At 43.2% G+C, this 26114-nt stretch overlaps 1 protein-coding gene across 1 annotated transcript; it reads left to right on the top strand.

Annotated features, from left to right (window-relative positions):
* The first annotated feature begins 1350 nt into the window (after nucleotides 1-1350).
* Nucleotides 1351-25905, top strand: ngfrb (nerve growth factor receptor b). Its single transcript, XM_062378871.1, has 6 exons — nucleotides 1351-1661; nucleotides 5484-5625; nucleotides 10734-11090; nucleotides 20185-20413; nucleotides 21323-21483; nucleotides 22574-25905. Exons 1-6 carry the CDS (start codon nucleotides 1614-1616, stop codon nucleotides 22915-22917), a joined length of 1281 nt encoding a protein of 426 aa, XP_062234855.1. The 5' UTR covers nucleotides 1351-1613; the 3' UTR covers nucleotides 22918-25905.
* The last annotated feature ends 209 nt before the right edge of the window (nucleotides 25906-26114 follow it).

Here is a 26114-nt window from a genome sequence, read left to right as displayed (position 1 = left end):
TCAGTCCAATAAACATGCCAGATTTCCTTTTTCATCAAGACCCATAAAAAAATTCTCTGAGAATGCAGTAGAAATGTTGAAAAATATCTTGAAATGTTCAAGAAAGTGAAACAAACGTTACTGGGCACTTCCTCTGGGCCAAGCCTCCACAAAAGCAGAAAAAAACAGAACATGCATCTGTGCTTCCCCTCCTGAAAATACACAGAACAAGACACACAACAAGGATGTCCCAAAATAATTACTGTACCACTAATACTCCATAATGGATGTCGTGAACATGCCACAGACGATTTTGTTTGCGCAACACAATCGTTTTTATTATAAAGAGACAGAGACAGCAATGAACAAAGCCACTTCTTTTGCTGCAGGGTAAATGTGCTAATGAAGACTGTGCACAAGCACGACAAACTTGTTAAGCTCACAAACAAGTCTGTCAATCTTTGAAATCAACCTGTTCTCATATTGAATGCGATGACATGTATGGTCATGTTCTGAGCCTGAGCAGAACATGATGTGCTCCCTGGTTTATATCAGGCCAACATATCGCCCCAGGTGTCGGCCTTTTCTAACACGAGCTCTCCTCTTCTTATGCATAAAGGCAGCAGTGTTTCTGATGAGAGCCGCCCTGTGTTTTTACTAAACTCCCACAGATTGATGATATTTAACATGGAGGTTTTATAACACAACAGTGCAGTTTTTATGTGTTAAACCTAGACCTTGTTCTAAGAATAAGTGCAGCGATAAAGGTTTGAGGAAGATAACATTTAGCATAATTGGTATTTTAAGTCGATACATGCACGTTACTGCAAATAGTTGAATAGCTGTAGGGATCTCAGGATTCTGGGTTAAAGGTGCATTCTGACAGCGTGTCCTCAAAGGGAAGCCTCTGTTGATGTGGCGGCTGTCTTCAGGCACCGACAGGCAGTGAAACAAGGTCAGCTCCATACTTCAGGGAGATGTAGTCAATCAGGCACTAGCACAGTGCAATAAGATGGTTCAGGGTAGATAGAGATGAAGAAAACATCCAGTGTCTCGGTTGCATGTGAGACTTTTGGGAGATCGCAGCCCGGGAAACCACACACAAGCCAAAAGCACGGTTTACACAAGTCTTAATTTGTCTGTTGATTAAAATGTAACAGGGTTGGTTTGTGCGACTCAGCAAGTAACCACACAGAGGATGATTTAAGATGTTAAAGAGAGGGCAGGTTCATGAGTGTGTGCGTTTGTGTGTGTGTGTGTGTGTGTGTTTGTGGGCGCGCAGTGGGCGTGGAGAGGGAGATGGCTCCTTCCCTGAAGCTGACGAGCTGCGCGCTGCTGTCATATGAGCCAAGGAAAGCGCACGGAGCCAAACATCCAATGGGTCAATCTCAGCGACTTTACGCACCGACTGGATCCTGCTGCAGCCGGAGCTCGCGGACTGAGTGTGACACGAACCTGGTAGCGAAGAGTTACTTGGATGGTTTCATTTTTTCAACAACAACAAAAACCTAAAGAAACAGACGCGCAAAAAAAGAAAAGAAAGACGCAGAAGCGATGTTTATCTCCCGGAGAAATCACTGAGAGCCGCATCCTCCAGCGTCGCATCCAACCGTTCAACCAACCACCCAGCGCAAATGAGGTACAGGATGAATTCCGCGTTCGTAGCAGTGTTCCTTTCAGTGGTGAGTATCCTCTTACATAATCAAAGTGAGCGTTAAATGTGTGCCATGAACTTTACTTGGGTAAAACCTGCCACGCTCTGCGGCGGCACCTGCGCAATTACGCGTCCAGTCCACACAGCACGAGGAAGGGATGTGGGAGTTTGTGACAAAAAGTCCCCCCCCCTTCAATCTGCACAAATCTCTTTTTTCTTATGTAATCGTGCCCATGAATCCCTGTAAAGGTTTGTTTATAGCCCCCATTTTATTTTATGACAGATTACATTTCATGCATTTAATGGGATACTTTCTACAAGATGTCTCGTGGAGATTTTTATGTGTTAGAAGTAAGAGTCTCAGTCCGTGCACCTGTCCTGATCGGATGTACACGGCAGCCATTCAGGCTGTTACTCTATAGCTCCAGTTGGTGGATCTGTAGTTCCACCCGGCTCAGTTACATGTGGCTCTGCAGACATCAGGACAATAACAATGTCACAGCGGCCGGTGTGGAGGAGCTCACCAATAAACTATCTGCTGAGTTTACTGGATTTTGTTTTACCCCAAAAGTTTGTGAGACTCCAGAGAAACTGAGCTGTGGCCAAGAAAGGAGCAGCAATCACAGGCAGAGATCTTGAGTGAGTGGGTACATGAAATCTCTGCAGGGTCTCAGGAGGTCACAATTTCCCTCCCGACTTATCTCGGATTCCCTTGAGAACACGCAGGCCCATTAAGGAAATACACTTTCCCAGTTAGGTCCGTCTGACAGGACATGGTCAGTAAAGGCTGCAGGCTCGACAAGGTCCTGGTTTTAGGAACAGGCTGCATCACTGATACATGACAGCTGCTCCCTCTGATGGGTATGCATCCTCTGCTGGCTAAGCACATGCAATATTGATACAGTGAGCCCCCCCCCTCCACACACACACACACCAACACACACATCGTTGTCCTCTCCCTTCACCTCACACTCACGTCCCTTCTTCCTTTTCTGTCTTTCTCTCGCTCTCACCTCATAAGACATGATGCTTCAGTGCAGTTTGGGGGAAGACATTAGCGGTAATGTCATCGTCCACCATGTGTTTCCACAGCGGTTCAAGACCCGCGTCTGGATATTGAACTGGGCCCAGTTAGTTGGAAGGCAGAGGAACTCCTAATGTCTTAACAAGCGCTGACAGCCGAGGTCCAGAGGTTAAGTGCCTCCAACTGAAAATTGACCGGAGCATTAGCCAGATTGGTTGGAGCTCAGAAGTTATTTCTCCAGATGCTTCTGCACATGCATTTGAGAGTGCTCGCTGCGTTGAGTGTGTGATCGGCGGCCGTCTTGCTGTAGCTTCAGGGAGATCGGCTGACGAAAGTTGAAAGTGCAACACACAAACTCCCATCTAAAACCCAATTACAGGAATCAAGTCGAGCTACAACTTGCTAAGTGCTTCTCATCCTTTACTTTCTCCCCACAAGCTGTTTTGCTCAAATCCCATTGCCCTCTAATTCATCTGCATGCACAACTGAGCCGTGTGGATGAACTTTAATGTCACTGTTTAAGATTTTCGGGCTGTGAGACCTTTCGGTGTTTCAGTGTCAGTCAGATATTTTGGAACAGGTTTGTTCACATTTGAGGTTGTTTATGGGTTTGAGCAAACGTTTGTGTGCTGATGGGTGTGTACAGTATATAAGAGGCACTCAGGGAGAAGCAGGAGAGGGACGAGCGTGTGCACTGACTTGATTCATGACATTAATGCTCGTTACTAGAGGTGCGTGTGAGGTTAGAGGAAGACATGTGTGCAAAGCTTTGGTTCAAGACCAGACATCCTGTGAAGCTGAGGGTTGTCTGGTCTTACACGGCAGAGTCACAGAAAAGATCTTTAAACATCTCTTCAGCTCAAGGTTACTTATGTAGATTTCCTTTGTTTCTGAAATTCAAAAGGGTTATATTTTATCTGACATTGATGCATGAAACATTTCCACAAGGCAAACATACCATCTGGAACAGAGATGGGATAGATATTTGAGTACCGGGAAATGGAAGGTGAATGGGCCTTGACACCATCCAGTCCAAGAGAGAAATGTGTGTTAGAACACTTGCATGCACACACACACACACACCCACGCCCACACACCCACACGTTATCTTCCAGCTGACTCAGAGGTGCCTGAGGGGAAACTTGGTGTTTTGTAAACCTCGTCTCTTGTCAGCAGCATTCCACACACACCTGAACCTTGACGATTTTATATTGAGCATGTAACACGTTCACACTGACTCAAGTCCCAGTAAACACATGTTTCCGGACACACGCACACACTCAGGCTCTAGCTGCGACTCACATGTTGCTCGTAAGTTTGTTTCAGGAAACTTTAAAATCCCATTCTTAATAGTTTTGATGAAGATTAAACATAAGATAGAGTCAGACCTCATCTCTGGCTCGGTGTCACAAGGTAATTGTTGCTTTTATCAAGGTTTGATTTGGAGATGAAGGTGTGCAGGAAATTAAAGGAAGTGGCATCATAGAGATGTATAATAATGTTCAACTTTTAAGGCCACGTGAACTTTGAGGTGTCAGTCTGGAGTGTGTAGGAGCTCTAACGCACATTCGCTCGCGTGTGTACAGACACGCACAAACATCTTCACCTGTCATCATCGGGGAAGACAAAGCACTCTGCAGGTTCCAGATTGAAGACTGCAGAGACAACGTGATCCAGCTCAACCTGGAGTTGCTGTGTGATTTTGTTTGCTTTTTTATGACTGCACCATGTGACTTAAGGACCTATGTAACAATTCTTTATTAAAAAGACAATGTTACAACCGATGTTACTTACATTATCCAGAATGTTTCATCTTAAGTGCTTCACATCCACTTTACCGTCTATCATATGACGAAGGAAAGACACACTGGTAGCCACTGGTATTTTATTAATGTTACCATTTGTATTGGTCACTTGTAACAGATCACGATTATTCTCAATAAATAAAACCTGAATACGTAACCTCATCTGTGAACTTAATTAGTGTCCGAGTTGCATCAGGTAGATTTTCTTCTGCAATGGTGGTGAAGACAACAACTCCCATGATCCCACTCTGCTATATGACATCATGAAACTAGGTCTTTTGTTATTGTTTTAATTGAGAGACCCCTAGTGGCCAAAGTTACATATTTGACGTTTGAGATGTGGCTTTCACTTTGAAAAAATAAAGATTAGATTAGATTAGAATTACAGTTTTTCAAACTTTTGGCTGGTGCTCCTTTAGGTCCCACGTGTCTGTGTGTGTGGAGAAACTCCCTCCTGGTTATTTTTCCTCCTTAGATTGATTTGAATATTTCCAGAAGCCTGACAAGAACGAGTTATTTGGGATTGCATAAGTAAAAAGAAAATAAAGAAACAAGTTGGAACCATTAACAACTGTGTCTCTATGAAATCTACATTTTTGTTTAATCCCATCAATCATCTCCCAACGGTTCAGATTTATCTAGCAGCCCCTAGCAGGGTCCCGACCCGGTGCTGGGAACCACTGGTTTCGAGGTTCCAAAATAAATCTTAGTGGAAGCAGAACGATTAGAGCAGTGAGAAAGGGAACATGTTGGCTTCTCAGAGTGTTTTTCATTTTCTCTTTCTTTCTAACGCTTCTTCTTTGGAAGCACTGGGGTTTTTAACGTCTCTTATTGTTTGAACTGCCCTCAATGCATTGTGCCAAACATTGCTTTGATTAGAACAATAGAGTTAAGCTCTCTCTAGCCAATAATTAAAAGTAATTTGCGTGTCTTGTTTTGCACCAATAAACGTATGGATTGTGCTGAATGTGAATGTTTCTGTGCTCTTCCCACTTTGACTCATCTCTCTGCTGATCGACAGGTCGGGGCTCTGGCCAAAAAACAGGATTGTTTGTCGGGCGAGTACACAACCAGCGGGGAATGCTGCCTTCAGTGTCAGCCTGGAGAGGGGGTCATCAAACCATGTGGAGCCACGCAGACCGAGTGCGAGCCTTGCCTCGACAGTGAGTAACACACAAGAAAGGCTGCGGGAATGTCGTGTAGCCACATGCAATTTGTAGTGACATTCATGCAGACGAACACAAAGGTACATGTGTGTACTTGAACGTCAGCGATGGTCACAAGCATTGATGGCAGACACATAAAAGCACACACACGGCATGTATTCACTGCTGTGGCTCCGGTGACCTGCGATTGTGATTTAGTGTTTCATTTGGCACAGTAATGTTTCACTGCTGCCACCATGACATCCTCTCTTTGTAAATTACGACCGCCTCATACAAATCCTCGATTGTATTTGCTGTTCCAGAAGAAGACACGTGCTTATTAGGAGACTACTTGTAGTATTTGTAAACCGTGTGTACCACAGTAAGTATTCAGGGGTATAAATTAAGATCCAAACTCTTGTAGCTGGTCTATAAAGCAGTGCATAAATCTAACTATAATGATGAAGCTCTTGTTTTATTAGCCCATTAATAGTTTTGTAAGCTCTGCCACAGATTTCCCTTTTGACAAGTAGTAGTTCAAAGCACTTCATCACTTTTACTTAGTTCTCTGTAGCAGAAATGAATATTAATTAAAAGACAAAGACCAATTTATTATTTTAATCTAATACAGGCAGATTGAATTGGGTGGAGTTTGTATGTTCTTCCCGTGTCTGCGTGGGTATCTCAACATCAGCTTGGCTCAGAGGCAAAGGGGACTTTTGTAGACAACACTGGACGCACAAGTCTGACACTATAAAACATGTTAGAGGCTTCTAAACGTCAAGGAAAGATGATAATAAAGATGTAAAGGCTGATTCAGCGAGCTCCAGTGTCACTCCCCTGCTCGGGCCCTTACCATGTAGGGAGAGAAGCAGTGTCAGACCTAATGAGGACAGTGACAGTGATGCACAAGCTGGACCATTTCCAGTTGTTGTCGTTGCAATAAAATAATGTATTGGAAGATATTTAGAGCAGGACTTGGATTAATAGAAATAAGTTGTGGTGAATTAAACGCTCGCGAGGAGGATTTAAGTTCTTCAGCAGGAGGTAGATTTCTGCTTTCGTTCAGGGACACAACATTAACATGTCATTTTTTTTTTATAACTCTGTCTTATGAGTTCAAAGATCAACATAAGCCTGCAGAGGCCAAGGTTGGTCCTGAGCCAGTTCGGTCTCTGTTCCCAGAGTTCTCCCTGCAGCCTGTAAGAAATCCCTGACTACCCTGCAGCCCATGCCAGGAAGTAGTTGTAAACCTCCCCGGGTCAGTGAAGGATGGCAAACCGTGAGGCCCACAGTAAGAAAAACGATTCTGACTTCACAGGTCATGGGAGAAGTCACAGAGAATGTGGACTTGGAGAAGATAATTTATTTGTACAGTCGCGGCTCTTCTTCGGGATGATGTACACTCATGTGTCTCAGGTCAAGCGGTAGATTTTCTTGCCTTGTATAAAATCATTAATACTCAGACCACTTATCATCTCACTTCATATTTTAGGCTTCAAATGACAGCTGTGGAGTTTGCTGCTCTCACGGTGTGAAGGTTTTTTCAGGGTGATGTGTTTTCACTCTGTTCAGACGTGAACAAACACACACAGTGACAGACTCTCAGAGCTGTCAGGGGGCCAAACTGGCTCTTTAGTGACTGATGGAAAAAGCAGTAATGCAGAGCAGACAGCTCTTCATCAGATAATACATCACAATAGTATTTTAGGAACACATCAAATATTGATTAGGTCTGTAATGCAGGCTGATTGAGCTCAACTGTGCAGATGTGTTTAAACAACATGTTCTGAAGCCTCACGTCTCGTTTCCACACAGTTTCACTACGTGTTTGTAATTCCTATTCATATATCATTAAATTGATACGAATGCATTTCTTTAAGGATGGAGATTTCTGATTAAGGATTACAGACACTATGAGCTCCAACCTGTCCGTTAACCTTTTGCTTAAACCCAAAAACACGAAACAGTAGCTTATAGCTTACATAGCGTATCTTTGTCAATGTCAAATTCTATATTCAGCTTGTGAGAATATGCTAATTTTGCAGCTTTAATCTCAATCTACAACAGTTCCTTTCATGTTTATCGCCATCTTGCACAATGTTTATACTGTTGTGGTTATTATTAGGTCTGGAAACATAAGAGTCAGCTGCTAACTACAATTTCCATCTTTTTTGCTATCTTCCACACAAACTCTCCTTTGAGGGCCAGCACATCACAGGACCAACATTCACATCTACAATCGATTTAGAATCTTATATATTTTCCAAGTAACCCTTTTGCGTGTCTCTGGACTGTGGAAGGAAGCCGGACTACCCGGAGAAAACCCACATGAAAGGCTGGGATTCAAACTGCACCACCCTCACTACATTTTATTTTTAGACTTATTGTTTTCCAACATCAACTCCCAGACATCATTAGGTCTTTGCGTGTGCATTGTTTAAAAGTGTATCGCCCACGGTTGATCACTTCAAATGTGATAAGAAACAGTCTGTCTTTGTGCAGAGCACCAACAGGGGCCCTGATGGGCTAAAGAAGACGTCAGCTGAAGCACACGGAGGAGTTGGTATGAATGAACAGATGAGTGGAGATGAAACAGAGCGAGTACAGCTGGATGGAAACAAGGAGAACTTCTCAGCCAGCAGCGAACATTCATTCTTCTTCATTCACACACACACAGTCAGGTCTACATGACTTCAGAGGACAGTACATTGGCTTACACAAATTTTCTGAGATTTACTCTCACCTTAACTAGACTTACTATTTCCTGAGCCCTTACGCTAACGTAAACCTAAACCTAAACCTAAACTTAATACAAAACTAACCTAAGAACATTTCTTTACCTTAAGATTTCATGATTTAAGTTATGGGGACTTTTATTCCCATATGAAAGACAAGTCTCCATAATGTGTGGTCCCCAAACCATGAGTTAAACCTGGACCACACACACATACACACACATGTTTGCGCAGCTATCCTTAGGACCCATGAGCTCTACTGGTCTTAACAGGGTCAGGGTTTATACTTCAGTAGGTCCGAAAGAAATGAGTAAAACAAGTATACAGCCACAAACACACATGCACACGGACACAGAAATCTCCCCCACATGCACACACATGCACACACACACACACACATGCACAGACACCTCCCGGCAGAGTGGATAAACTCGGGAGTCCTTGTATGGTTGTTGAAAACAAAGCGAGGGATTGGATGTTGGACCAGAGGCGAAGCTCCTGTTATGATATGATATGTTGAGCTCGGAAAAAGCCGCCTGGTCCGTGACCCCCTCCCCCCCAATCCACCCCCTGCCCCCCCATGCTGCAGGCTAGTGTTATTAATGTATTGACTTGCATTATTGATGCATGGCATTATGATAATGGCTCTGAGAGCATGCGTGGGGAGTGGGGGGTGAGGGTAGTCTGAGTGTGTGTGTCGTCTGTTTGAAGGGAGGGAGGAGATAATGGGGTGAGGGCGGGGGGGGGGGGTAGTAACAGTATATGACTGGTCACTAACAGGCGAGTGAGGGACGACAGTGTCCACTTCTGAAGACATAATTAAAGAAAAATGTGAAGCTCCCACGTTTGACGCCACCGGTCGAGGACAGACGGATTCGTCCTCTCAAATAACACAGTCTCTGATTTCTTTTCATTCGTCCCTCTGTGTGTCCGTCTCCGTGTCTATCTCTCCCCATCTCTGTTTTAATCTCGGTATCGTTCGAGTGATCGCTTCGGTTGGTGATGCAGAGCAAAAACTTGATATGCTGCGAGACACTGAGCAGGGAAAAAAAAGGTCTAACATGGAGACTGCATGCCAAAACCCCTGCAGTCTCTTGCCACACAGAGTTTAGCTTGGTTTTGTTTCATGTAGTTTAGTGTAGAGCTGAAATAAAAACAACAATTTAGACATTAGGGTGACGATTTGAGGCATTTTCGGGCAAAATTCCAACATCCTATGATTCCAGCTTCTCAAATGGAAGATATTTGGTTATTTTCTTTATCATCTATGATAATATATTTAATATCTTTAGGTTTAGATTATAGGTTTGAGAAAGCAAGACATTATAAGACATTATCGTTTGCAATAAGGAAATTTGTATGGCCATTTTTCTCTGTTTCTCTATTTAATGAAAGCCAGCTCAGAAAATAATCACTAGATATTGATTATTTAAGAGGATCTGGAGGGGTGAGATCTGGAGGTCATAGCTGCAGTCAGAGCTTTCAATAAAGATCTGTTGAGTTGAGTTTATTATAACCTGACAAAGAAAAGTGTGAAAGCTTCACAAGTAAGACGCCGGAGTGAGAGAACACTTCATATCTTGAGCAATTATTCATTATTAATAATACATTTTCGGTCAATCATCTAACTGATTGATTTTTTCTACTTAACATCACCTCAACTGAAAATAAATCAAACCTGTGTTGGAAAGAATTGGCTTGTCAACTATTTATATGATAAAGATTTTGAGGATGTGCTTTCATCTCTCTCTCTCTCTCTCTCTCTCTCTCTCTCTCTCTCTCTCTCTCTCTCTCTCTGTCTCTCTCTCTCTCTCTCGCACTCGCACACACACACACACACACAGACACACACACACACACAGACAGACACACACATGCACACACACACACACACTAACGCACAAAGGCTGCTCTTACAAATGGCTCTGTTGCATTATTTAGTGTGTTTCCCAGTTCTCTATCCAGCTGAAATACAATTCCATAAAACATGCAATATTGATTGCATCCTCTGATATATATCGAGAATCGTGCAGGTATATAAACCATTCATGAAAAACAAATGATGCATGTACATTTGTCATCGAAAGAATCCTTTAAAAACAGCTAAGATATAAGCTGTTATGTTATAATTTTCAAAGTCATTTTGCTTAAAAAAAAATGTTGTTGTTTGTGTACATCTTTAGTTGCAAAAAATTCCACACACTCATAAATATCAGTTACCTAAATATGCCAGATGTTTTTCTTGGCCATGTTCCATCCTTCCACCAAGTTTCATCGTAATCTGCCCAGTAGTTTTTGTGTAATGCTGCTAACTAACAGAAAAACAGGCTGATGAAAACACCACCTCCTTGATGGAGGTAATAACCACGTCCTTCCTTCTTCTTTCAGGTGAAACTTTCTCAGAACACCTGAGTCACACAGACAAATGTGTTCCGTGCATACAATGCACGGGTCTATTTCGCATGGAAACACCCTGCACAGACTCCAACGACGCCACCTGTGTGTGCAACTATGGCTACTTCCTGAACGTCTCATCCGATCGGTGTGAGCCCTGCACCAAGTGTCCGGAGGGCAAGGGCATGCTGCTCAGTTGTGAGCTGGACCACGACACCTTGTGTGAGCTGTGCACCGCGGACACGTACTCAGACCAGGAGAGCTCTCGAGAGCCCTGCATCCCCTGCACCACCTGTGATGATGAGGAGGTGTTAGAGCCCTGCACATCCTTCACGGATACAGTTTGTCAAGGTAAGATGATAGGCTAGCAGAGAATAGAGTTACAAAATAAAGTCAAAGATTATTTGCAAGTTTGCTGCCTTGTATATACATATGTAGCTGGTTTGTGCACCACGATTTTAGACTTTGTGCAAACGTCTGCATGGACACCGCCCATCATAAAAATGTATGTCCTGCATTTTAAAGGTTACCAAGTCCAGAATTTCTAGTACTGAGAACAAGACATGAACGAGGCCTTCATAAGGTTGTTCTACTCTTGGATAGAGGGAAAATAATTTAATTCCTCATAAATCAACAAATTCTTGTAACAAGACAATTAATTCACTTGTTCAGAGATTTATTTTTCAGCTATTTAGCAAATGACTGTGGGATGACCCTATCAAAACAGTGGGCAAGCTTACCATGAACTTCTATGCAGAGTCATTAAAGCTGAATGATGGGGCGCATTGCCCGGGGTCATCATGGACTCATGGACATATTCACTGCTCAGCGCTGTATGCACAGAAGCCACGATGGCCTTCCACATAACCGGACCATCTCAGCGTGACACTATACACATTGTTGGCCCATCGACCTAAATGCCACGCCAAAGGTTGTTGCACTGTCTTCATCGACTCATCCCAGCCAAAGATACAAAGACCACTCTCTCTCTGTGTCGCGGGTTTAGAGGGAGGTCATATCTCGCTGAATTTCTTTTATATCATTGCACCCTGTGGGTATCACACTCCGAATCACAAATTCCTTATGACTACAGTCACTGCTCATTCCAATGACCTGATGCTTCGCAGATTAAATCAACGCTTTTGTGAGACGGCAATAAAAGGAGTCTGTTGATCAGCCATGCAGTGTGTTGGGGCAGCAGTCTGAAGGATGGTGTTAGCACAGTGATGAAGACAAAGCAAGGGAACTTAGGCTAAAGGGAATCTTTTGTGCCTCTCCCATGATCCTGTTTGGCCGGCGAGGGGTTTCTGCTCAGCCCATGGGTCTACTTGAAGGGACGAGTAATGAGTAAAACAGATTTGGGAAACCTATGTTGATTTTTCCATGATATATTGTGATAACTTTAGTGTGTTGTCTTGAATCTGAACTTAAATTACACCGGGGGATTTGGGCTATTTTAAGGATCTTGTAGAAATCAATGTAAGTTGGCTGCTTATGCTCAGCAGATACTCTGCAGCCTAATCCTATATTTTAACCCTGAATTGTCCCCCAATTTTAGAAATTTTCACCCGTTCATCTGTGGTTTGATGTTCAGGTTTAGAGGCGTTGATGAGATTTGTCTCATGGATCTCTGGTATGTCCGAAACGTTGGTGGTTGGTTGGTTGTCTTGGAGTTGAGGTATTTCCATGATCTGATTTCCCACTTGACTGCCATCAAGGGATCCATCATACACTGTAGTGAACTTGTTTTAATATGATGTGGTTATGAAGTATTTCAGGCATATTCACATTCATACAGCATTTCTATATGCACTGCTTTTTTCAGCCATCAGGGGCAGAGTGCCCAAGGACACTTTGAAATGGGGGATCGAACCACTGACCTTCTGGTTAGTTACCAATCATCAGTCAGTCTTAATCATGACGTTTTATAGCATCAAATTTGAAATAAAAACGGACTTACAAGGAAAAAAATAACAGTGGTAAGAACTTCCTAAAGAAACAGAAACCATTCTAACGTTGAGGAGGTAGGATTTATGACATGTACTGCAGCCAGCCACCAGATTGGGATCAAGACACCATGCCTTCACTTTTGGGAGCAGTCATGTCAACCATCTTTATACACAGTCTTTGATAAGTAGCGACAAAACAAAAAAGGAAAACAGACTTGGATTATATAGTGTGAGGTAATGCAACACACAACATTAACTTTATTAACGAATCTCAGTGTCTGCCCGGCGTTTAAAGAACCAGCAAAACCAGTTCTGATTATGTGATAACCAGAAATGGACAAAACACGTATTGATGTTGCAGAGTGGTCCTCTTCCTTTGAGGATGAGGCTTTAATGCATCTTGATTCAACTTGCAGCCTGAGAGAGAAGTGTGGTGGACGGAGGGATGATTCATCCATGATCAAGATATAAGGAACCAGAACTCCCAATAGGAAAACATCTTCTGGATAACTAATGCAGTATACCTCCTAATTAATGAAAAATTTGTTGTGTTTTCAGGCATGATGGCTCACAGTCATTGTGTATGGGCATCATCCTCATATATTGTTCCTCGCTCTAACTCAATCATGTGCTCTTTATTCCTAATGTAATGTCTTTACCGAAGCACAAGTGTTATCAGCGCGTACAAATCGGTAGTGCTGCCAGACGTCCATATCCATTAGTGTTGTGGAGTCGGGCGACACAGGCCTGAAGGCTAAACACGCTCAGGAGGGTGGACGGAGAGGGAGGAACACACAGGAGACCACTGCTCGTGAAAAGGCGATTCGTAACATGAGACTTCAGAGACATATTTACACCGAAGATGGCACGAAGGAGCTGAACATCACTTGGACTGTGGGTTATCTTTAGGGAAAACATTGGATTGGCTGTTTTATTTGAGTTGAGGCTCATGGGGAATTCTCCCTTGTAAGGATTTAGTTCCTCCCCTCTATGTGGCTGATATCTGGAGTAAAATCCAATTTCCTCCCACACTTATAAAGGGACTAGCGGTTTGTTTTGGGCCTCACCAGCAAAAACTCCCTGTCATGATTAAAAAATTGTTATACTGACCAGACTTTGTTTGGCTAGACCCACTGAGTTGAGGCTCTGAAGGCAAGATGCTTATCTTGTGAAGTGTGATAGGACTTCCACTCTTCTGTAGGCCAAAGAGGTTAGAGGTTGAAGGTCATGGGGGGTGGGGGGGCTTGTATGTGGAAGGGATCCTTTTTTTTCCGTGGAAGGTTCAGGCGATATTCCACCTTGAAGTTTCAGGTATGAGCCCTCAAGGCGAGTGGGAAACTTTGACTCTGTGATCCTGTTCCTCCTTGAGATTGTGCCCAGGGTTGACTGCACATATGCGGGCTGACCTACTACCAGAAGCACTGGGTTTCTGGTTCTGTGGCAGCAGCGGCAACTGGTTGTGGTTTGGAGACTTCCAAGTATATTAACCATGCACGTACATGCTGGGGGGATTGATAAGTCCATGGCCGAATAGAGGAAGAAGCCAAATTCTGGAAACCCAGCATGTGTATTGCATTTAATGAAGTTCACTGTAGTACGTATACTAATATACAGATCCCCTCTTTGTTGAATTCAGCATCTTGGACGTCCAATAAGTCGTCCACAGCAACAATGGTGCTGAGCGCCGTTTTCATGCTGGGCCAAATCAGGTCGGGAGGTGTTTGATGAATCCACATTCCTAGATGGAAGATGGATAATGGTACAAAGGCAGATTATTTTTTTCAATTGTCTCAGCCGATGTTGACTGACTTGCAATTTCCAGTTACTCAAAACTGAAATACCGCAAATGTTATTACCTTTCTGCACTGGAGTTGGTTGAACTACATGTGAATGTAACAAGAGCTCTTCTCCTTCTACCTCAGGCCACGCACATGTCAATCAGCCCTCTTCATTTAAAGGATTAGTCGACAGTGAGACTCAAAGAACCGACACACACACACACACACACACACACACACACACATACACACACACACAAAGCTGTGTATGCAGGCAGGCGGGATATTCCCACTCCTACACACGGATTTAGATAGACTAGATGACTTATTGAGCATTACAGGTCTGAGACAGCATATGGAAGCCTGAAGGTCAAATGGGTGGGTTAGAGAGGAAACAAGGGGGGAGGTGGCGGAGGGGGGTTGGTTGGTTGATTGGGCCAAGTGCATTTGGTTATTGAATTGATAGGTGAGGAGGAGGAGGGAGCTGTTTCCTTCCTGAGTCTGGTTGACCTTAACAATTGACAGGCTGCCCTCCAGAGCTCAGAAAGCGTAGTCTGCTAACTAGCCCCATGTATGCTTGGCACTCAGGGCCAGGGCAGTTCAAGTAAATCCAGAAAGAAAGAGGGAGGAAGGTTAAACTGTGGAGGGATAGAAGGAGAACGGGATGGAAGATGGTAATGAACAAAAGGTGGAGGGCCTTTCTTTACTTAAAATATAAATTGGTTGAAAACATAATCTTTGGCTGAATTTAGTTGTTCTTGAACCAAATGAGGACTTAAGCACTGAAGCACAATCTTCACCAAATCCAAAAAAGAGCAGAACATGCAACTTAACGTGATAAAATAGTAGGACATGAACAGGTTTTTTTAAAATAACATACAACTACACAAAATAAAGATTATTAGTTTACTGGAGATGTAATGTTTCCAGGTTTATTTTCAGGTCTGTTACTTTTGGTTTTGAAAATTATAAAAAGACACCAAACCCTTTGAATGCTGATTATTGCTTCTTAGCTTGAACACGCTTCCCAGTTTCCTCTACTATGATTGGACTGTCACTATATGTGGGCGGGCCTTAGCAAATGCAGTTCCAGCAAGCGTTTGACAGACGGATAAAGAGCGGGAGACAAACGGCCAAATTCCCAAACGACATTCCTGAGTCCAAATTACCACATCACTAGCTGTGAAGAATCCCCCAGCCCCAAAGTGATTTAACAATTCACGGTCTTTGTGTGGCACAGTCGCTCATTGTGTAGTTATAGCTTCATCTACACACATCTATTGACTTACATCTCCACTGACTTGGCTCTGTAGTAGAGCCACAATTGACCTTCCCTCTATAACTCTTTTCCTCCACACTCCACACAGTGTGAGCATTGTCGCGATGACGGAAGTGTTAAGTCGACTGTGTCTCTGCCAAACAAGAATCAACCTCTTGTGGATGTGACTCGGCATCCTGAAGCCGTCGGGAATTTGCCCCTTGAGGTTCAAGGGGACATTTTTGGAGGTGATTTGGCGTGAGTGGGACGTTTTGGTCCAAGGGTGACTAAACACTTGCGCTCTCGCTCGTGCCGTTCATTCATTGCCAGGATATCGGCCCAGGGAGTCAGGGTTTTCGTCTTTGGGAGTATTTGTTGGGGAATTGTGTCTCTGCCAAGCCACGCCTTTGTCTCAGTGAGATTTATGTTTGTATCTGTCGTAACTGCCTAAAGCTGAATTACTACGCTGCGGCATGGTAAAGGAATTTCATGGAATTTCGCATTGCATGATTTCTGTCACAGTGAAAGTCTGACTTGTGTTGATGATCCATATATACAGCTATTCATTAAACCTTTACAAGAAAGCAATATCAAAACTTTAAAACTACCCCAATGACAAGCAAATCCAAAGCTGAATTGAGAGTGGTGCACAGGAGGAGCAGCAGAGAAGACAGAGTTTGAGAACGCAGGAGAGAGCGGAGGGAGGCAGATGCTGAGAACAAGGTCTGGTCGATAGAAGCGATGGAGTTTGCACTCTCGGGTTTCTCTGGTTGACCTCTACGAGTGCTGATCACGTTCTGCCGCAGAACAGACACACACATGCAGAGCGATGCAGGCGTGCACACACATGCATCCCATACAAATGCAACAACATACATAGGGGTGTGTTTGCAGCACGTGGGCAGAAAAATGTGACAGTTTGTGTGATGGGAGGAACCGAGCTTGAGAGAAAGAGATGTCAAAACAAGAGATAACAGAAATGTCAAAGTCGTCAGGTTTGCACTCGTAGGAACATAAATATTGTAAAGATTGGACTGGTGAGGGCATTTCAGGTTTTGTGGAGCAGGTCTTGGCAGCAGTCTCAGCCGTGCTCAGGTCTAATGACATCTTATAAGAAGCTTGTGTCGTAAGCCCCTCCTCTTGTTTGGTTTCAATCCAGAGTCTATGGAAATGAAATGGCAGAAACAGCTGTTTGCAAGAAAGTGGTGGGAATGAGGAGTTTAACTCAGGTGTGGCTACCGCACTGTATCGCACACATACACACTTTAATTACAAATTACCCACACACTCACAGAAATGACATATATATTGGTATATAATTACTCCTGTGACACTGACAAGTACATGTGTGCCCAGATTTCCAGTCACAAGTTAATTATTAACAGACAAACCCAGAAGGAAAATTCCAGTAAATTCAGTAACGACTGAATAATGCTTAACAATAAATACAATAAATGGTTTGTTGAAAGGAGTCAAAGTTGACTCAACCTATAATTTCGACAGCTGAGTGTCTTTTATTATAATTTATTGAAAAGCTGTTGCCACATGTTGACCAGAAGAACATCAGGACGTCTTTTGCAAAGGATAGGATCAGACCACAGGAAGTTTGGGGCCAATTTTACCCTCAAGAATCTGATGACAAATCTGTTCTGTAACTTTCAACTGTAAAAGCTCTCCTCCAGTTCCTCTGAAGAATAGACACACCATGTTGAAGCATTGTTACCAATAGAGCGAATTGTTGCACTACACCAGTCTCCATTGTGTTTGTTTTGTTTGCACCCTCACATCAGAGATGTGACGTGAGGTGCTGCCTCGCTCACTCTGGAGTGATAATCTTAATAATCTCCTGCAGTGGGTGATGTGGTGTTATCTTTAAATATTGCAGTGTGTGCATGTTTGAGATTAGGAGAAGAATATCTGCAAAGATTATCCTGTAGAGCTCAATGCCACTTGATTTCAGGGAATCGTGGCCGAGCTAATCACTAAAATGTCTTGACTCTCTCTCCGCGAGCATTGGCCCAGTAACCAGCTGTGTGCACTGGAAACATGCTGAGGTCAGCAGGAGGCGGTCACTCCCCTCAGACCATCAAGTGAGTGGTTCAGTAAAGGCACTTAGGGTCCTGATTTAAGTGTTAAATATGGAGGGAGGCGGGGAGGGAGAGCAAAGTCATGATGCAGAGACCTGGGGAGTAAATGGACGGATGGTTAATGAACAAAGAGAGTAAAAAGACGTAACCAGGAAGGGAAGACAACCATCATCGTGTTTGCTTTTCAATGAAGGGGCTCGGAGAGGGAGAAATTCGCCATCCAATCCGAACTGATTGACAGACACTAAGATGACAGGTTGTGAGCGAGCAGAAGCACAAAGAGAAGCAGAATGGATAGACAGTGGATTGAAGGATACAGAGATGGGGAGGGGGCATTTGTACCGGACAAAGACGAGCTCTGTCAATGAATGGTGTCTGATTTCAAGTGTGTTTGTGTTGATGGGGGGGGGGGGGGGGGGGGGGTTCGGACATTCAGCATTCAGGGAGAGACAGACAAGCCACAGTGGTGATGAAGATGATGATGAGGATGTGTATGTGTGTGTCTGTGTTTGACCATGGGAGGATAGGGAAGACGAAGGAAAGGAATTCGATATCTTCCAGACCATCATAAGCAGCCACTTAGTTATTATTTTGTGTTTTTTAGGCATTTGATTCATAGATATTAGCTCAATAACTCACACTGGTCATGCTTATTACTTTATAACCCCATACTTTTTCACATTTATAGTATTTAGGCCAAGCTGACACCGACTCTCGTGGGAATTATCAGATTTATCGTCCACAAAATATTATTCAACTTGGTTCACATATGCAATTGCATGGAGTTCCCCATAGCAAGAGTTTAGCTTGGTTTCCCCGGTCCTTTTGTCTGTTGATTGGTTTTCTTGTAGGCAAGTTTACACAAGTACTGCTGGACGGATTACAAAGAAAATCAATGTAATGAGTGTGTGCGATTTGGTTCACATCCAAATAAAAATCAGGATCTAGTCAATTTAGATGTGGTTCCATAAAGGGAGAGATTTGGCGGAGGTATGTGCTCCACTGAGTGCCGTGAACCACTGAACCTCTTGGCAAAGGGAACCCAGAAGCAGGAAGCTCTACTAACCTGGCAGTGAAAAGGTGATGCTGGCGAAGGACCAATGAAAACAAACCAGCAGCAACACAAACTGCCAGTTTTGACAGATGTGAAATGTTAATACTCATAAACCTGAAATCAAATTGGCAGAGAAAAGTAAACAATCCTGTGAGCAAACGAGGTTCCTGTAAGTCCTCGGTGCGACATGACACCGCATCCATTTAAAGACAAAGTATTTCAGAAAAGAAAAAAAATCAATGCTTTTACATGTTAATGATTAAGGATGACGGACGTCCACCACTTTAAATTAAGTGGATGCTCTGTATATTGGTGCTGCCTTAAAATACTTCTCAGATCCTCTTTGACAAACCGCCCAGAGCTGCTTCGTGCATCCATCTAAATAAGCTCTCTGTGAAAAAACGTTTTTGGCCTCATTAGTGAAAAATGGCCACCTTGCACTCAACGGCTCTCCCGAGGTTTTTCAGAGGCCTTAGAAGCCGACGGGATGATTTCCTGTTGATGATGTGAGTAACTGTAAGTAAGTGACAGGCGAGGATAGGTCTCCACATCCGCGGTGAACAGCAAACAGGTCCGCTTAGCTTTAATGGCTGCAGGAAAGTGGGCAGGACTGGATGGACAAACTTGCTCTTATCCTCGTTCATGGCTCCCTGGGGACGAGGGGAAACGACCAAGTGATGCGGGATGTAATGTTTGTGTGGGTATGCTTGTTCTATGTGTGTGGGGCATTAGAGGTATTTACGGTTACAGTGGCTCGAGTAGATAGAAGCAGGGATAGGAGCTTGAAGATCTACTGTATCTGTCCTAAGATGATCTTATAAATGAACGCTGGGAAATTAGGTCCAGACTTAACAGACATTCTCCATTCGTTACAGCAAATTTCAGATACTGTCTGGAGTTTAGTCTCCGTATTATTTATTTTCCAGCTGTTTTAGAAATAAAAAAAACAAACATGCTAGCTAACGAAAAATACCCGTAGGTCAAGATATTTCCAACAGCAGTTGGTGGAGACCAAAGCGGTGGTAAAAAAACAAATGAATATTTGAAGTTACATTCAATAGATTGTTGATACATGGTTGTAAATAAATGCTTATGTGGCTCCTTATCTGCTAAATGCATACATAGCAACTATTTGCTACGAATTTTGTATTGTGTTTACAGTTTGCTTCTATTGCCCTCAAGTGGCCACCACAACTGCAAATGTCGGGTACATGGACAATGTCTCTTAAAAAAATATAAATGCCTGTTAATGCAGCACTGCTTTGTTTTTTCACTCTTGAATAATCTATTTTCCCCATGTGAATATTTCTCCTTCGCAGTTCCATACTCTTCATTTCCCCCGACCCCCTTTTCCTCCACGTCCACCTATGACATTTTTTTGACGGATGATCCTCCACCAGAGGGCTCGACGGACCGGACCACCACCACCACCAACGGCGATTCCCAGAAGCGTCTCTACCAGGGTCTGAACGACAAACTCATCCCCATCTACTGCTCCATCCTGGCAGCTGTTGTGGTCGGACTTGTGGCCTTCATCATATTTAAGAGGTGAGGACAGAAAAGTTATGTTGCGTCCTAGTGTCCGACCATCTCCCCCAAAAGAAGTGGCCGGAAAACAGCAAAGTCTTCTCTTCTGTTTTCAGTTTGTAGAAAATATTGGACTCTTTGATTCATCTTTTCTGAAAAGCTTGTGCAAAATCCATTCCCCAAAGGCTTTGTTCAGCAACCTTCATTTTTTCTTTGGCAAATGACACTGAGCGGAATAGTCATCACAAACAAACATTTGAAATCCAGCCGTCGAAGGGAAGAGAGAGGGGATGTTGCACTCTTTACAACTTCATACAGACAACAAAACCCAATCGGATATTGAATTTCCGCAGTTTCATATTTAATGAAATCATCTGCTGCTTTCCTGGATGAGAGTGCACTGCTGCTCTGTGGGTCACAATATGGTCCCTCTAGTCTCTTTTTTCACATTTAGAGCCCATAGTCATGTTTCCTACACAGACGACTCACGGTCAACTGCTTAAATATTGAATGTGCAATATGTTTATTGGATTGTCTTATGTTGCGTGTCTGTGCATTAAAACTCCAAAGCCTCTAGACAGATCAGAACACAGAAGGACGAGCACCGACGCTGAGAGCAGAGTTTTAACCATATAACTTCCACTGCCTCGCTCAATATCTTTGAATTTCATCATTATATGAAGTGTGACGAGGAGTCTGATGATAATCCTGGAACCCTGTGTTCATAACTACAGACTAAAATAGGCACTTAGGTACTAAACTTACAGATCTGCTGTATATTTACAGTATTGATAAGGTTGGTGCAGCTGGATGAACTGTTGTTTCGATCAAACTCCTCCCTTGTCCTCAAGATTTCCACTAATGTCAAACCAAGTGTGTTGCTTGCTTCTGCATTGAGATGATCTCCTCTTCTGACTCATCTTCATTTAGGTGGAACAGCTGCAAGCAGAACAAGCAAGGAGCCAACAACTGCACAGCCAACCAGAACCAGACGCCATCGCCCGAGGGGGAGAAGCTGCACAGCGACAGCGGTATTTCTGTTGACACCCAAAGTCTGCAGGAGCAGCAGGGCCAGACTCAGGCACAGACAGGTGAAACACTGACACCTGTACCCGCACAATGGCTTCTCCTGTTTGTGCCAAGAAATACAATAACTATCATTTATCAAACTGTGCTAATGAAAATGGGTGTGAGCACATTTCAGCTCTAAAGCCAGTGTTTATCTGGGGTTGGATTCCACTGGAAAAAAGTTTTCTTCTAATCCACATATAAGTCTGATTGATAGCACACCTGAAGTTTGGGTCAAAGAAAGAATTTTCCCACAGGAATGAGCCATCTGGTTGTTTCACCAGCTCCACCTAGAACACCACCTTTCACACTTAGCAAATCAGTAAACAAGGATTACAACCCTGACAGAGCTTTAACGTTGGTTTTTATTTGACAGCTCGTTCCCAGGAGTTTCCAGTCCAGTCCCGACAAACCAGTTTGAGAGAATTCAGTTTTAAAACACAAAGATAAGATGGTAAAGAAGGAAAAACAAAGTGGTGAAAGAAGCAGAGAGAGGGTTTCTGTCCATTCTTGTAAAGTTGTCATCTGTGGGATGTGAGATATTTTTAGAGATGAATAATTGTTGCGGTTGACTAGACAATCAGACGGAGCGAAAAAGCCTTTTACTCCTATTCTCTAAAATGATTAGTGAACGGAACTTGTCGAGCGGAGAGAATATCCAGTGCTTCTCATATTTGTCCAAACAAACCACGGTTGCTGCTGCAGGAATCTCCATCACTTCCTTTTAATCGTTTTTACAGCCACTTGAGGAGCTCACAAACAGGATGTGAGTCGAGTTCTGAAGGTGGTATCTTTGGCAGTCATGAGCTGTTTCCAGACAAGTTCTCTCATAAACTCACATATGAAGAATGCAACAGGAGACTCTCCGGGTTGGATGCGTTCACAACAACAGGAACTCTGGAGAGTTTCAGGATATTATCCAGAGTTCAGTGCATGTCTGAAAGCAGAAAGCAGAACAAGGTGGTCATTTGTCAGTTGATTCAGTTATTCGAATTGTTTATTTGTGAAGGTTGTGCAGATTCTGTTCAAACATAAATCCACTTGGTTAAACAGCATTATCTCAACATCCTAGAGTTCAAACAATGAGCCAACTTGTTCTTTTTCCCTCTGCAGTCATCACCATGGATGAGGAGCCCTGTTTGCTCCTTCCTCTTCACACCAGGGAGAAAGTGGAGAAGCTGCTGTTCAGGGGCAACGAAGGGGACGAATGCGACCACATGGAAGACAGCGACTGGTGCAACCTGGCGGGCCTCCTGGGATACGAGGAGGAGCGGATTGCGACCTTCCGGCAGGAGGAGCATCCCGTCCGCGCGCTCCTGTCCGACTGGGCGAGCAAGGACTGCGCCAGCATCGACTCGCTGTGCACTGCACTGCGGAAGATCAACCGTGACGACATCGCCCAGAGTCTGCTGCTCAGCCCGAGCGCTCCCAAGCCCACCGCCACTTCAGTGGTGTGATTTAGAGAGCGAACCACCTGGACCTTAACCGTAATACTCCTCCTTCCTCAATCCAGATAAATCAAGCTACAACCACTTTCAGTTCCTCCCTCGCTAACATGCTGTGATTACAAGTGTCATGTGTAGTGCAGTGTTAGGACGCCATGAACCAGACAAATTATAATCAGTATACTGAGTCAAGTGAATGAAAAAGACACAGAGAACTCTTCTCTTAAGTATCAGGATGTGCCTGTAATCTGTCCTTGTCACATGTTCTATAAAAACATCACAATGCAAAACCATTGATGATGAAGGGGAATCATTAGAATTCATTCCATTGTGAGCTTTGAACAGCCGCCTGCCTTTCTTCTCTAGTTCACATCCAGCTGACTGTTTAACTCGCCTTCGAATGTACGTTACTGTGGATAATCATTCATCTTCTTCACTCTCCAACAATAACAATCTGCTCCGCCCTTAATTACAGCCTTCATACGCCAGTGTTGTACCTCTTAAATGCTACCTTTCAAATGTACGCCACCAAAGAGGAGTAAACATCTCCAGACGGTACCTGACAAGCGACATTACTGACATGCCATGTTAGGCCTTTTGAATTTAAGTTGACAAGTGGCTTGTATCTGCAGCTGGGACCGGATGAGGCCTGCATACCGCGGAGGATCTGGATCTTTGCAAACATGACAATCTGAGGAAAGATGCTTGGACGCTTCTCAAATGAGCCTGTTCTTCGAACGCAAGCCAAGTTCTGCTCCGTGCTTGGACTTTTTGAAATACTTGTGTTAGATTTAAGACCTGGAGGTGCGGCACATGTGGGATTCATCTCAACTTTGGCTTCAGTGATTTCTGCAGACTGTTATATAAGAGCTGCCGGCTGGACTCTGCCAACCTGGTGGTCTGTGGGGCAGGTCACAGACGGAGGCAACATGAGACTCCAGTGATCAGGCCTATCCGCTTAACACAGGAGCACCCCCCACCCTCCCACAGACTCCCTCATGCTTACTCAGAAATGGGAAGGACGTGGTAACAAAGTTGCCCAACAACAATCATGTAAACTGTAAATAAGAGTGCACACACCAAATAGATTCTGTGTACACACATTAGACCCACAATATGTAGCCACGCATGCATGTACTATACAAACACACGGACCATGTATGTATCTCCATTCTTATCTAATCTAGAAGACTCAGAAAACTCCACATCCTGCCATATACTGCACCGAGGGGACCATACACTGTTTAATCTCACTACTAATAGAACATATAAGGTAACTCTGTGTCTTCAAAATATGTTTAAGAACCATATAATTTGTGGTGTGCACTGAAGATGGTGAAATGCTACGCTAACGGTAAACAGCATGCAGAAACTATAGCAACTAGCGCACAAATTCAAAGACAAAACAATCGCACACGTTGACAAAGTGACAAAATCCAGGGTTTTCTATCCTTTTCACTTCATTTCTCAGGGTTATCTTGAACGATTAATATTTTTGCCTTGTGTAGCTACCTGAGCGATTTCATTATTGTTCAGGGGAGACAGTGATTATCCAAAGCAGTGATCCTTGCGATTGACAATCCTTCAAAACAGGTGAAAAAGAGACGGAGGAGAGAAAAGACGAGGAAGGGCGTCTTGTTTCCGCATTGTTCGCATCAATGGCCTCTGGATAAAAGACATAAGTCACAGGAAGTGGTGTGAATTCCCAGAGAGGGGAAATGTTCGAATGACTTGAACGTAAATGGTCCAAACCCAGGAATCTGCATTTGCATTATTCATATATGTGATTTGTACTTTGTGTTGTGTTGCACTTATTTAGCTTTCTAATTTGTCAAAGCACACTTCAACAGTCTCTTTATCGTGCTGCCAAACCCTCGGACCTACTTTTTGCTTCACTTTCTGTTCCGGGGGAAGATGTGAAGGAGTCAAACCGCGTTAAACTCACCTATATCTCCAACTTCATCTGTTACTCACTGGTACAATTGTAACTAACCACTCACATACAGAGCGTCATGTCATAGTGTTACTTTAAATGAAGGTATTCTCACTTGTATTTTAATTCCCAAATAACACATGTAAATGCTATTATGTTTCTCTTATGTTGTCCTAGATTGTAGCACTTAAATGTGTAATTATGTCTGTCTTGCGTCACAAGTGCCTGGGAACTATTTCAGGTCCGCTGATGTACATTTGTTTTTTGTATGTTAGCTTCTTTATTTGTTTTTTAAACTTGTAAATAACGTGTAATTTTCAAGTTTTTATTTCACGTAAAACCTAGGGGGCGCCACTGTACAAAATGTGAACTTTGTTACGATATCAGCGCTGTCCTGGTTTAAAAAGAAAGGGCAAAGGGAAGGGAGGTACCTGTGCAATTAGCCAATTATCTACCAGGAGATGTATTAAGGTCCTGGGGACTGGTAATGAATATTAAAAAGTACAGTCAGAAATGGAAATGCTCTAATCTCTCCTTTTGTAAAACTCACTTTTTCAGTCTAAGGGCTTTAGGAGATGGAAACCTCTGTATGTTGAAAGAAGCTAACGCAAAAATCGTAGCTTAGCATAAAGACAAATTATTCGTATCACCTTAAGAACAAGCTTCTCTGAGTCTCTCTTCTCAAAAACTGGGAATGAAGATACAAACTTTTCCTTGAGCAGTTTTTGTTTACTTTTAGAGATATTCAATTTTAATTTGATCACAATGACCAGAAATTTAATTTCCTGTACAACAAACCGAGCCGAAGGTGAACACGTGACATCATTGCATTGGGAAGTTGAAGAGGGAGAAATAAAAGACTGTGTTTGGAAGGTTCATTGTTTTTAAACCCTGTTAATGAAGCTCAAGGTGACAAAGACTGACACCAGGACTGAATTGTACAGATGTGAGAAATACTGAATGTTCCATGTATACTAATGACATATACTGTGCTATACTTAAATGTGAATTTGCAGAATTCCTACAGCAGACTAGCAGTAAAACCACTAATAAAGCTCTTAAATCCACTTATGCTCTGTATTGATCCCAAAATGTCAACACACAAACCAAAGAGTGCACGGATCCATAAGGACATTCACTAAGATACACACCCACACAAACACACACGATAAATTAGATATTATGAAATTATATAAATACTCAATTAAAGAAATAATACTTTTTTGCTGGAGTCCATTCTGTTGCTCTAACATAAATGGATATCATGAAACAAACT

The sequence above is a fragment of the Platichthys flesus genome, chromosome 20 (genome assembly GCF_949316205.1).
Source record: "Platichthys flesus chromosome 20, fPlaFle2.1, whole genome shotgun sequence".
Lineage (NCBI taxonomy): Eukaryota > Metazoa > Chordata > Actinopteri > Pleuronectiformes > Pleuronectidae > Platichthys > Platichthys flesus.
Note: the sequence above shows the minus strand (reverse complement) of the source record. Positions and strands in the feature narration are given on the sequence as shown.